Source organism: Drosophila mojavensis, unplaced genomic scaffold (assembly GCF_018153725.1).
Source record: "Drosophila mojavensis isolate 15081-1352.22 unplaced genomic scaffold, ASM1815372v1 contig_74, whole genome shotgun sequence".
Taxonomy (NCBI): Eukaryota; Metazoa; Arthropoda; class Insecta; order Diptera; family Drosophilidae; genus Drosophila; species Drosophila mojavensis.
This window is the reverse complement of record NW_025318899.1, coordinates 12848712-12861105: the sequence shown is the minus strand read 5'-3', so window position 1 is coordinate 12861105 and position 12394 is coordinate 12848712. Positions and strand designations below refer to the sequence as shown.

Genomic DNA, 12394 nt, shown 5'->3' with positions numbered 1-12394 from the left:
TGCTTGCAAATTAAACTGTGAATTTATTTGAAGCAAAAAAAAAAAAAAAAAAAATAATACTTTCAAGTGCTTAAGCCGCTTTAAGCTGATGGAGTCGGCAAAGTCAAGTGAAGTGGATTTGAAGATTTGCAAATTTAAAATAGATTTTAGACGTTCTCTTGGGATTGCCAAACATTTCATATATTCATTGACATTAAATTATCAAATATTTGTGTTGAATTTATAATAAAAATCCTTTGCTCAAGCAATTTAAAAATAAAGAAGTGAGCTGTTATATTTCGGACTATTAATAAAATTATTTCAAGATTTTGTTTTTAATGCAGAAATGTTTGTTAAAAATAATATCTTTGATAGTGCTGCCTCAGCAGCCATTTAAAATACTTAGTAAATCGAACAGGCTCTGTATCATCAGACTCTGACTCGATTCTAATCATAATTAAGCTGGAGACATAAGAAAACTAAATAGAGAGCAGTGTACACATATGAAACACAATTTTATTATGCTTTTCTATTCTAAGCAACCAAAGGTCCATGAGCTTCGCAGTTTATATACAAAATTTAGTTGAAGAGAAACAGAGAAAGATTCTACTTGAGTGATAGAGTGGCGACTAGAAGCTGAGTGGAGCCAACGTATGTGTCTTGGCATAAGTTAAAGGGTTTGATCTGCTCTACTTAGATTATACTTGAGAGTTTAAGCTTGCGTGGTGACGCTGGCAGCCACAAAGATTGAAGTCGATCTTGTTCTTTGTTATCTTATCAGTTAATATTGCGCTCTTTGTTGAGAAATGGCTCGAAATGGAGCAAAAGCACAATAAATTAAATCTGCAAATAGATTTGTAGAGAGAATTCGAAAGATGTCAGCGCCAGACAATTGTTTGGCCGATATAGAAATTTTAGAAAAATGAATCAACAAATTCTTTGACACATGCATATCAACTCGCACTTATTATTATATATTATGTTAGCACTCAGATACCCTATAAAAAAAACTATTACCACTGGCCTTTATTATACGAATTAAACTTGCCATTTATCACTAAATACCGTTTCATTTGGTTTTTAATTTGAAATCCTTGACCTGTCTAATATTCACCACCACTTCAGCATTCCTCTGACAAAATTACAAATCACACGAATGTTTTTTGTCACCAGCCCCAACCGCCATGAACTTGGCAATAAAAGCTAATTATTTTAGTCTGCTTACAAGCTTTTAGTATTTATCGTTTCAATTATAATATTAAATGTCTGTCAATGGCTCAATGGCTCAATGGGAGCATAAAGGCGCCACATTCATTAATGGCAGGCACTGTGAATTTGCTCAACTCCATATAGACGTTGCTATCGACCGCTAACAGCTAATTAGCCGCGATGCCAGAGATAGACCACATTTTAGGCAGAGCTGCAGCCAAGTGGAAACAGACAGCCGCAACATGTGGCAAGCAGAGGTTGTAACTGGAGTCCTGTGGCTACTGCTCGGCTGTACGCCGAATCTGGCCTACACACCAAATGAGGTACTGCAACGCAGCTATGGAGAGAAGCGCTTCGAGACGCTCCTGCTGCTGCGGCACAGGCGCCAGCTGCAGTGCAGCCAAATGGAGGAAGTGGCAGCTGCTGCCACGTGGCCCTTGCTGCGGCTCAACAGCGATGCCAACTTCTATTTGCAGCAGAGCCAAAACACAGAGATGCTTGCACTGATCTGCCTGACTGGTAGTGGGCAGCTGGATGAGGAAATGTGGCAGGCGCTGGCCAGCAACTTGAGCAACATGAGGCATATTCGACTGCTGCTGCTGCTGCAGCGGGCAACGGATCGACAGTTCCACGATATAGCCAACACGGCTCGCCAGCAACTGTTTCCACATGTGGTGCTGCTGCTGCTGGAGTCGGGCAAAGCCTATCAGCTGCAGCCGTATGAAGACACGGATTGGCTGCTGCTGCAATCGAACAGCAGCCCGATCTTCGCCAGGCAATACAACTACCATCAGCGCATGGCTCGCACTCTGCCGGAGGAACAAGTGCCGTCCGCGCTGTCCTACACGGACTGGAGGACGGGCAAGACACGTCTGACTGGCACCATGACCATGATGTTGATGGAGTTCGCACGCGTCCACAACATATCGTTGCAGTGGGAGGAGCAGCTGAAGACCGTAGAACGCATATCCATGATTCTGTTGCGCAACATGACGCTGAATGGAACACTCGATTTGCCCATGACACTGTGCGGCTATGAGCTGTCCACCGACGAGGGCGCCTTTACGTATCCCTACGACATTTCCGAGTGGTTCATCATCGTGCCCTGCGCTCAGGAGATAGCTACGGCCAAGGTCTACCTAATGGTGGTCAGTCGCAACATGTTGATCGTGCTCCTGGCCAGCTACTACATCTTCGCCCTGCTGGACACCTGCTTTGGCTGGCTGCTGTTGGATCGGCAAGTGGACTGGACAAATCTGTACTTCAATGAGCGCATCATCTCTGGCCTAATCGGGCAGTCGAGCCGGCTGAAGGCCCACGAAAGGAACAGCTCTCGGCTAGCTCACGCTCAACTCTTTCTGCTGGGCCTCATACTGAGCACGCTCGTCGCCGTCCACTTGAAGACGCTGCTCACCAAGCGACCCATGGAACGAATGGTCACCAATTTCGTGGAGCTACGCGACTCTCATCTCGATATTCACTTCACCGAGGACGAGCATTTCTATGTGAATATGATGTCGAATCTGACCCCCCTTCATATCGTTAAATCAAAGATCGTCTTCCTGGAGGCGAGGGAGTTTGAAAGGATGCGCAAGAGCCTCAGCAAATCGAAGGCATTTTCTATGACGGAAACCATTTGGGAGTTTTACAAGCAACAACAGAAACTATTCAAACGACCTGTGCTGTGCTACCAACCCGATCTCGTCTTTCGCTCCAAAATACTCGCTTCGATGCCATTGCCGGCGAACTCCATCTACGCCGAGCCACTGCATCAATTCATGATTCAAGTCAAGGACACGGGCCTCGTCATGTACTGGAGAGAGCAGTCGCTGCGCGACTTTATGGCGCTGGACGAGATCAGCCTCAAGGATCCGTATCCATATGAGCCCTTTCATGACTTTAAGGTAAACGACTTGATTTATGTCTGGTTGGGCTGGGCATCTGCTTTGCTGCTGGCATTTGTCACTTTTCTATTCGAGCTACTTATTCATCGGTTGACCAAGAAATAGTTACACTGCATGAAATTAAATTTTAAAAAATATATATATATATAAATAATATATATATTTTTTTTTTTCATAAATAGATATTCAAAAAGTGAAAAAGTATAAACATTTTTTTTTTTTAATATTATAAATAACAATTCAATACAAATAATAGTTCATAAACATAGATTTAATTGCCATTTTAGTCAGCTTCATAAAAATACCTTTTGTAGTGGAATACCTCTGAGCAGATGGCTGGCATAGGGTGTCCACTTCACAGTCGATAAAGTTGACATAAATCAAACATTTTTCAAATGGGGATTGGTGGAAAGTGTCAACTGATACCTTTACGGCTGTCGTTGACAAGGTTTCAATGTTGTCGAAACGTTTTATTGCTTTAGTTTTTGTTTTCCCTTATTTTTCCCCCACTTTTGTTCTCGGTGCCAGGCAGCCAGACAGCCAGACAGCCAGACAGCCAGAGAGCCAGGCATTCAGCTTCGCATCCAGATAATTGACGTATCGCTTTATCTTTGAAAATGTTGATGCGGATGGACAGGAAAAGTTGGTTGGATTTGCTGGTTATTGCAATTTAACGCGTGTTTTATGGCATCAGCCTTAGAGAGAGATGGAGAGAGACAGATAGCGAGAGAAAGAGAGAGAGAGAGAGGGGAAGAAGAGATGAACAGCAGACCGGATCCCATAGCTGTTGATGGCAAATCGATGGGCCAATTGGCACTTTAAGCGCATTCTGCCGTGCTCCAGGCCCAAAGGGAAATTCAATTTGATATGCCCTGCAGTAGAGTGCAGCCATTGTCGACGCACACACAGAAAAGCTTTATTGCTAGCAAATCAAATTAAACACGGCCCAAGGCCCTAAGCGATGGCAAGAGTCTATAAAGGCAATATTTTCCATAAATTTATCGATTTTCGTCTGGTTTCAGTTTCAGATTGTGAAATTTGCTCACACATTACACAAATATTAAATTCACATTAGCTAAATCTTCAACATTTGAATACTAATTAAATATGAATTAAATTTTAATTGCATAAAATATATATTTTTAAATCTTGCACATATTTGAATTTATAATATTGATCGCTCACAAGAATTAGCTTTTGATATATCCAAGCTGTATAGGCATGCTCTCGAATGCAATTGTGAGACATATGCATAGCACATTATTTACGATGAAAGATGTAATATATGCGCATTGATAATAGCCTTCCATTCGTTGTCGGTGGCAGCCATAAACTGAAATTTATAGTGGCCATGTGGCAATGGGGCAAACTTCATATACTCCTCCTTGAATATCATGTTGCGCACAATTATTTCATTCTGAAATTGATTCAATTTAATATGTCATAAGGTATTCAACGAAAATTACTTACTTCGTATGGGCACGAGTGATTTAAGTTTGAGGTTTCCAACATGTAGCTCATAAATATTGTTGCAAATGACATTTTCTGTGTCGGCTTCGCCATTAATTTGCATAGGTCAAAAGTTGAATTGACAAGGAATGGATGATACCCGTTGAATTTCCGCCAAAGACTGATAGAAACCTTAAAACAAACATTATTCATATCCTAAATACGTACTTTATATCTATAAGAAGCACACACAACTTACCTTCGCATTGTCCCAAGGTTTATTTATCAATGTCGCATATATGTTCAAGCCGACGATGCCACGACCAAGCATTTTGAGATTGCATTGCTGGAATGTCAATCGCGATGGATCTAAAGATTCACACTCGATATTGGTGAACCGGGACACATCAGCAGCTAGAGCACTCGTTACCAAAAGCAGAATTGCGAACGGAAGCCTCATTGTGCGACAGGTTGCGAAGCCCATAACGACTGTTCAAATGAGCCCCCGTTAAAACGAATTTAAATTAATTTAAAATTCATTTCATAACAAGATATTGAATGAGAAGTGCGTCGAAATACCCTAAAGGTAGATTGGCAATATGACAATATGAAAAAGAAATCATAGGGCAAATCAGCTCAGTAGCCAATAGACCAATACTACCTACCTAGCCTCCAATGGGCGTTACCTGATAATTATCGGAATTTATATGTAGTACATAAAGACAAGTCTTGCGAATCAGCCACACCTGCGAGCCAATATGCCCACTTCACTGCGTGAATATCCATAATCAGTGGACCATTGGAATAACGATCAAGATTGTTATGCCAATGACTAACATAATTTATGCAATTAAACTTATATAAAAGCAGTAAATTATGAAAGATTAACAATGATTCAACTTAAAGATTCCAAACATATTTTGAAAACAAGAGCCAAACTGAAACACTATGTAAATTCTGATTTGCACTTGAACTGAACAGGTGTATTCCAAAAAAATAATATAAATGAATATAAAACATAACAACTTAAATAACTAAATGGCCTTATGATAGTATTACGATAGGGGATTACGATAGGCTGAGATTCCAGAATATATATACAAATATCAGTCACATATACTCATTCTGCTTAAATACATTTTCATGAAACAGTTTTGCAATAATTTGTATAGTTATATAATAAATCCATGTAGCAAATAAATAACAAAATTAAATATTAACATTTATTTACGTAGCTGGAATTAATGGCGTTTTAATTTTATTGCCTACTCTTGTGCGCACTCAAATTGAAGAGCTTTATATCCATAAAGTATTTCCAGCTAAAGTTTTGATTTTGGGTGCTTAAAAGCTCTATACAATAAACAACCACTAGAAGCAGATCGTTTTTAGTTATTATATATATTTCATATACATTTTTTCAAATCTTTAATTGTTCCTCTGAAAATGTAAAGAATGTTTTGACAATTGTCTTCCACTGCTTGTCAGTTGCTGCTTTTAACTGAAATTTATACTGGCCAGTAGGCAATGGCATAAACTTAAAGAAATCTGCCTGAATTATCAAGTCTTTTACAATTATAGCATTCTGTAAAAAAAAAAAAAAAATAAATGAATAAATGAATAAAATCTATCAATCAAAATCATTTTTCTCACACATTTTGACTCACCTCAAATGGACAGGAGTGATTTAAGTTTCAGCTAGTAACAATTATGTCCAGAAATATTTTTTCATATGACAATTTTTCATTTGTTTTTTTCATAAAGTTACAAAAATCCAATGTCTTATTAAAAATAAACGGACGATAACCATTAAACTTTCGCCAAAGACTGATATTAATCTAAAAGAAAGTTTCAATTAGCTAGACCCAAGACTATCTCATTGGCATTAGCTACCTTGGCATTGTTAAAGGGTCCTTTGTTCAGTTTAGCATATATGTTCAAGCCAATGATCCCACGACCAAGTACTTTAAGTTCACACTGCTCGAAGGTAGCAAATGATGGATCCAACATCTCGCACTCGACGTTCGTGAAGCGGGTCACTTCCAACGAAAAAACATTTATCACCAATAAGAGAATTACAAATTGGAGCCACATTGTCCCATCCAGTCGGAAGCGAATCTTTAACTGGAATGGAACACTCAATTTTGATATACACATATTTGTCTAAATTGACATATTTGTACAAATTGAACGTGATTATTAAACTTGAGAATACCCTATAAATCTAACACTTTTAATACTATAAACATATGCTCAAAATCAAAAGACAACAGAGTCAGAAATAGTTTAGTTTCTTTACAATGTAAAAAGACTTCACTCATATAACATCATGATGATAATGAGATAAGAATATAAACATTTTTGAAGGGGAGGCAGTAACTTTTATCTTAGTATACCCTAAAAAGGTGGATTAATTTTTTACAATATATCAAAATCACATAATTTGTTTTTATTAACCATTTGATTGGAAAGATTGTTCCGCTTGTGCATGTCAATACTTGATAAAATGACAGGCTGAACTCCGTTTTTCTCCCGCTGTCAGATCTGAGTCTGATAAAGTGTTGTAAGATTTCGTTGCCTACTTTTTTGCGCAATTAAAATTAGAAAATCCATGCAGAATCTAAATTTTTATTTCAAGTGGAATATAATAAGCATAATTTAATTTGTAATGAATTTTCACCTAATATTCTACGAGAAATATATATTTCGGTCTTTTTGAATATGAGAAATTTGTATGCAACGTTGCCATAAAATTTAACAAATAAAGCAAATTTATTGTTATAGATATTATATAATTTCAATATAATTCCAATATAATTTCTAACCGCTTTCATTAATTCTTGAACATTTCGAAAATATACCCTAATAACTCATGCATAAATTACCATTTAGATCTAGTAGCTTTATTAGATTGTTTCACAATTTATCTTAATTACAACCATCTTCACGCCAATGACTTTAATAGTTAATTGCTCCACCCTAATAACTTAATCTATGATCATTTCAGCACAAAGCTTTCATTTTATCGTTCATTCAGATATGAGAGAATATATTCTTGCTCTGGACTGACTTTCGGATAATATTACATTTGAGGGAGGATTTCAGACTCGCAATTCGGCATAGACATTAGCACTGACCGCACTTAATGGCAGCAAAAACGAGCTCTCAAACACATTTGGCACGGGACCAGGTCAAAATGCTAATTTGCGGCTGTCAGGCCCCAAATTGAATCGAGCGTAATCAACTATGCATTCGGGCAACGTTTGTGGCCTCTCTTGCACTAATTAAACTCGATGCAGAAATGTAAAATGAACTACATTATGTGCGCTCCACGAAGCTTACAAATCAGTGATGTAGCTCTAATTGGAATTTATTTCGTGAAGGCCAAAGCATCATATCAAATAGTGGTCTCTGGCATTTAAGTTAAATTTTCGGTTTAGCTGTAGTGTATTTTCTCATGACTAAATCATTATAAACCTAACCAAGGTAGTACAGTAATAGATATTATCAATGTTCTATAATGTCTGACAATCGCTCATTTCCATTCATTTTTTTTTTTTTTTTTTTTTTTTTTATAATATTTTTTAAAGCCATACGAAGTACTTTAATAACCCCAATGTCTCATTTTTGACTAATGGGTTTAGAATCGAACATTTCATAATATTTACTAGTAAATCGATTGTTTCATTACGAATTCTGATTCGTTCAAACGATATAATTAACTACAAGCTAAATGTGGTCATACGATTTAAATTACTCACTCTATAAACATATATGAGTATCCTAAAAAGTCTACACAATACTATTAAATTGATGGAATTCCATTTGCCTTTTTTGTTGCTTTAACAATTCACAAGTTATTTATTCAATGTACTTAGTTCAGTTATTGATTTCGGTATTGATTAAGTGTACGTTGACGACTGTTTTCCAGTCGTTATCGGTAGCTGCCATAAGCTGGAACTTATAGTTGCCTGCTGGCCATGGGAGAAACTTGAAATAGTTGGCGTCGAAGACCAGGTTTTTTATAATTATACTATCCTGGAAAAGACACATATTAATCAAAAGAAATATCTTTTCAAAATATGAACTTACTTCGTAAGGGCAAGAATGATTCAAATTCGAGTTTTTATTTAAGTAATCCATAAGCACTTTCTCATATGACATTTTCCTGGATGACTTGTCCATATACTTGCAGAAATCAAAGGTGGAATTCACAAGAAAGGGATGGTAGCCATTAAATTTCCGCCAAAGGCTCATATTGATCTTTGAATTTGAAAAGTCAGCTGGTTTCCATTAGCTCAAGCAACGTACCTTGGCATTATTGAAGGGGCCCTTCTTCAGTCTCGCTTTTACATTCAATCCAACGATACCACGACCAAGGATTTTCAGTTCACATTGCTCATAGACGGCATAGGATGGATCTAGCATCTGGCACTCAATATTTGTGAACCGCGATTCAATGGCCGAGTGAATCTCTGCCGCCAATAAGAGCAGCACAAAGGCAAACAACATTTTCCGACACTTTGCAAAACGCTATTGCGCCCAATGAAGTCGAATCAGCAGTATTAGTAGTTGTCGAGTATGAAATGTTAAGTAATATCTATCCAAAATTGTTCGAAAAGTGTATACTCTCACCAGGCAGACATGTATATACATATATACTATCCCAAGTTTCTCTCCTAAAGAATCTTAACTATTTTTCTCCTTAGACTTTAAATCTCATTAAATTACAACTTTCCTACATATCTTTATACACAATGATAGCCATCAGAAAGAAAACCTCTTCAAACAAAAAAAGTTCAGTCAATCCGCGTTGTTGAATTTACCTGCTCGCTTTCAGTATACCCATCTCTTGTAGCGTATTTTAATAACTTTTTAATGATCTTCTCTGACTAATTAAAATGCCCTGTTTGATTGGAAAGATGGTTCTGGCTCTTGGCTACTGTTCATATATCGAAAGCTTGTAGCGCTTGACTGGCCAAATCAAACAAAACTTAATTTAGTTCATAGCTCATCATCGCTCATGCTTAGGTAACGCTCCACTATATATGTTATGAGATCGAGAGCATTTTCAGACAGCCCATGGCAAGTCATGGTTGTTGTTTGTGGCAGTTGTCGGACGAAAGTTATAAACCAAAAGTTCTAGCTGTGTTTTTGCATTTGAAATCAGACGTAAAGTTTTACAGCCTGACGAGGCAGCTGGGCGTGGCAACTGTTGAGTCGGGGATTCACTAATTTGCATATTTTCAATGCAAATGCGGTTCGGTCAACGAAATGACATAAATTAAGCAGCAACATTTTCATTTCGGAATATTAGGGATCTCGTGCTATATTTATTTTTCTTTTTTTTTTAGCTGGGCAACCAGCAAATTAATTTTTGTGTAATTAGTCGCAAGAATTTGCAGATGACATAATTTGGTGCCCAGTTTGTCATTTGCATAAATTTTAAAGTAACTTTGAACACGCACAAAAAGGTCCTGCGGCAAATGAGAGAAGTGAAAAAAGCAAAAGCAAATGTTGTGCTGTGATAATTATGACGGAGATTGAGCACCGAAAACTTTGCCAACAGCCAGGCGAACATAATGAGCGAGAGATGAAAACACGCTTAGGAAAAACACCTTGGGAAAATCGCTTGAGAGCGACCATGTATTAGGCGGCATAGCTGAAACTCAATCAAAAACTTTATCTAAGCTATGCAAAACTTGCTATTGCCAGCTGCTGTGTGATTGTAAGGTGATCTATGTATTAGTGTGTCCGTGTGTGTGTGTGTATGTGCGCGTGTGTTCTGAGTGTATAAGCAGGCAACTTAGTTGCCGTTATTAGCAAGTTTTCTTTATGCAAATGAGTGTTGAACAGCAACAGCACAAAACAAAACAAAATTAATGAATATTCCCCACTCTGCACAACTTTGCAAAGCATGAAGAGTTATTCACTAACCCAAGGTATTTTCAATTTCAGCACGTAGTGTGTGAAGAGACGAGTAAATTCTCAGTGCTGATTAGAGAGAAACTTGCAGTTTGTTCGCTGATTGAGCCAAGTATCCTTTGTTTTGGCCAAAACGGCATAGCCGTTTGCTAAGCCCAGCAGCAGGGATTGGGTTTTTTGCTTTTGCTGTGCCCAATAAGAGCAGCGGCTAAATACTGCACTGTGACTGATTTGGCTTACAGCTTCAGAGTCATTAATGTGCCATACTCGAGTGCCATAGCATTCAGCTTCTGTCATGCAGTCTCAGAGCATATATTCGCTGAAGAGCTAATTCTGTGAATGATATGAATATCGAACTCTATTGGTTGATAAACTGATGGCTTGATGGTTTGATGATTGTTGTCTAACGACTTATAGTCTTACGACTTATAGATTTAAAATGTTTTATGTAAATGTAATATGTAAGTCAGGGCTTCTGTGAGTCTGTTATGGAAATATTTATCTAAATCGATAACTTTCTTACCGAGTGGTTATCTGAATCGATAAATCGTTATCGATATAGTTATCGGACTCGATTACATGTACATTTCAATCATTCATATGATTATGTTTTCTATTTCGCGATCACTCAATCTCAATTAATCTGACAGCCAAGAGCAAAGCTGAATGCCCAAGAGATTTTGAGCATGTGCTTGGCTTTCATAACTTGACACAATTACATTGCCATGAATGCCGCACTCGCTGCGACCTTTAAGGCAGCCCATTGATTTGGATCCATGGAAGCCATCCACACACTCACACACACGGCCCGGTCCAATGGCTTGTCATAAATCAATCCAAGCGAAATTTTAGCCAGAGCATTAAAAGCATTACAAAAAGCGCAATTTTTTCTGAGCCGCGTCTGCTGTCATGTCTTTGTCATGTTGAACAAAGCCAGTTGCCAGTTCGAATGGAGGCAGCGACCGTACCGTTACGTATACGCCCCCGTAGGCACACATGCAAAGGACAGCGAGGCAAATGAATGAATGCCAAACCCAAGGCAATCTATTGTCTGCTTCTGTATAATGCTATGAGTGTGTGTCTTTGTGTGTGTGTGTGTGTGTGTGTGTGAGTATTGGATGTGCGTGTGTGTTTGTGTAGATGCTTAGCACAGTTTCTGTGTCTATTTTCCCTTTGCATGTTCACTTTAAGCATTTGCCTGGCATTTGATTGTTTCGCTTGTGCCTAGCTACGCCCTACCAAATCCTTATACACGCCCGCATGCCTAAATATATCTATAATCCTCATTTATATGCATTTGCCCAGCGGCCATATCGAGAGAGTATAGAACATTTGTATACATTTATATAGTATATATTATGAGGATATCTGAATATCTTACATCGTGCTCTACGCAATTGTCGCAAGCTTAAGCTGCTGCCTGTGGCTCTTTAAGAACTGCTCTTAAGCTTGCCATGATATTGCGTTCCACATGTGGCATGCAACACGTACCACAAGTAGCCGCAACACCGCAACAGCCGCATCAGCCCCACCCACCCCTTTGAAAACCAGCTTCATTTCGGTTTCGTTCAGCAAACTAGTTTGACAGCTTAGCTCCCAGTTGAGATGCAATTGATACGAGAATCAAAGCAACCAGAACTCGCCTGAATTGCCCAAAGTTCATTGCCACAAGTCCTCTGCGAGCCACGAACATGCAGCATAATGAAAGTGAAGATGCAAATAGTTGCTGAACAGGTCTCGATTTTGGATTTTCGATGTACGTGCAGCTGGCATAGTTCGCCAACAAATTCAGCAGAGAAAAGAGCAAAAACCAAAATACTATGCTCCACTCAAATAAAGCGCAATCGTGCGCATTAATGAAATATGAAAGAGACTGAGATACAAAAAAAAAAAAAGAGGAAGAGAAATACAAATAAATTCAATTGATATAT

At 38.3% G+C, this 12394-nt stretch overlaps 2 protein-coding genes across 2 annotated transcripts; one reads left to right on the top strand and one right to left on the bottom strand.

Moving 5' to 3' along the window:
* The first annotated feature begins 1430 nt into the window (after positions 1–1430).
* Positions 1431–3197, top strand: LOC6582275. Its single transcript, XM_002007942.2, has one exon. The coding sequence runs from the start codon at positions 1431–1433 to the stop codon at positions 3195–3197; it is 1767 nt and encodes a 588-aa protein (XP_002007978.2).
* A 1053-nt stretch (positions 3198–4250) lies between these two features.
* Positions 4251–5068, bottom strand: LOC6582274. The gene is made up of 3 exons (XM_002007941.3): positions 4801–5068; positions 4563–4733; positions 4251–4509 (listed from the first exon to the last, which is right to left on the bottom strand). The coding sequence occupies exons 1-3, from the start codon at positions 5023–5025 to the stop codon at positions 4357–4359; spliced, it is 549 nt and encodes a 182-aa protein (XP_002007977.2). The 5' UTR covers positions 5026–5068; the 3' UTR covers positions 4251–4356.
* Between the last annotated feature and the right edge of the window lie 7326 nt (positions 5069–12394).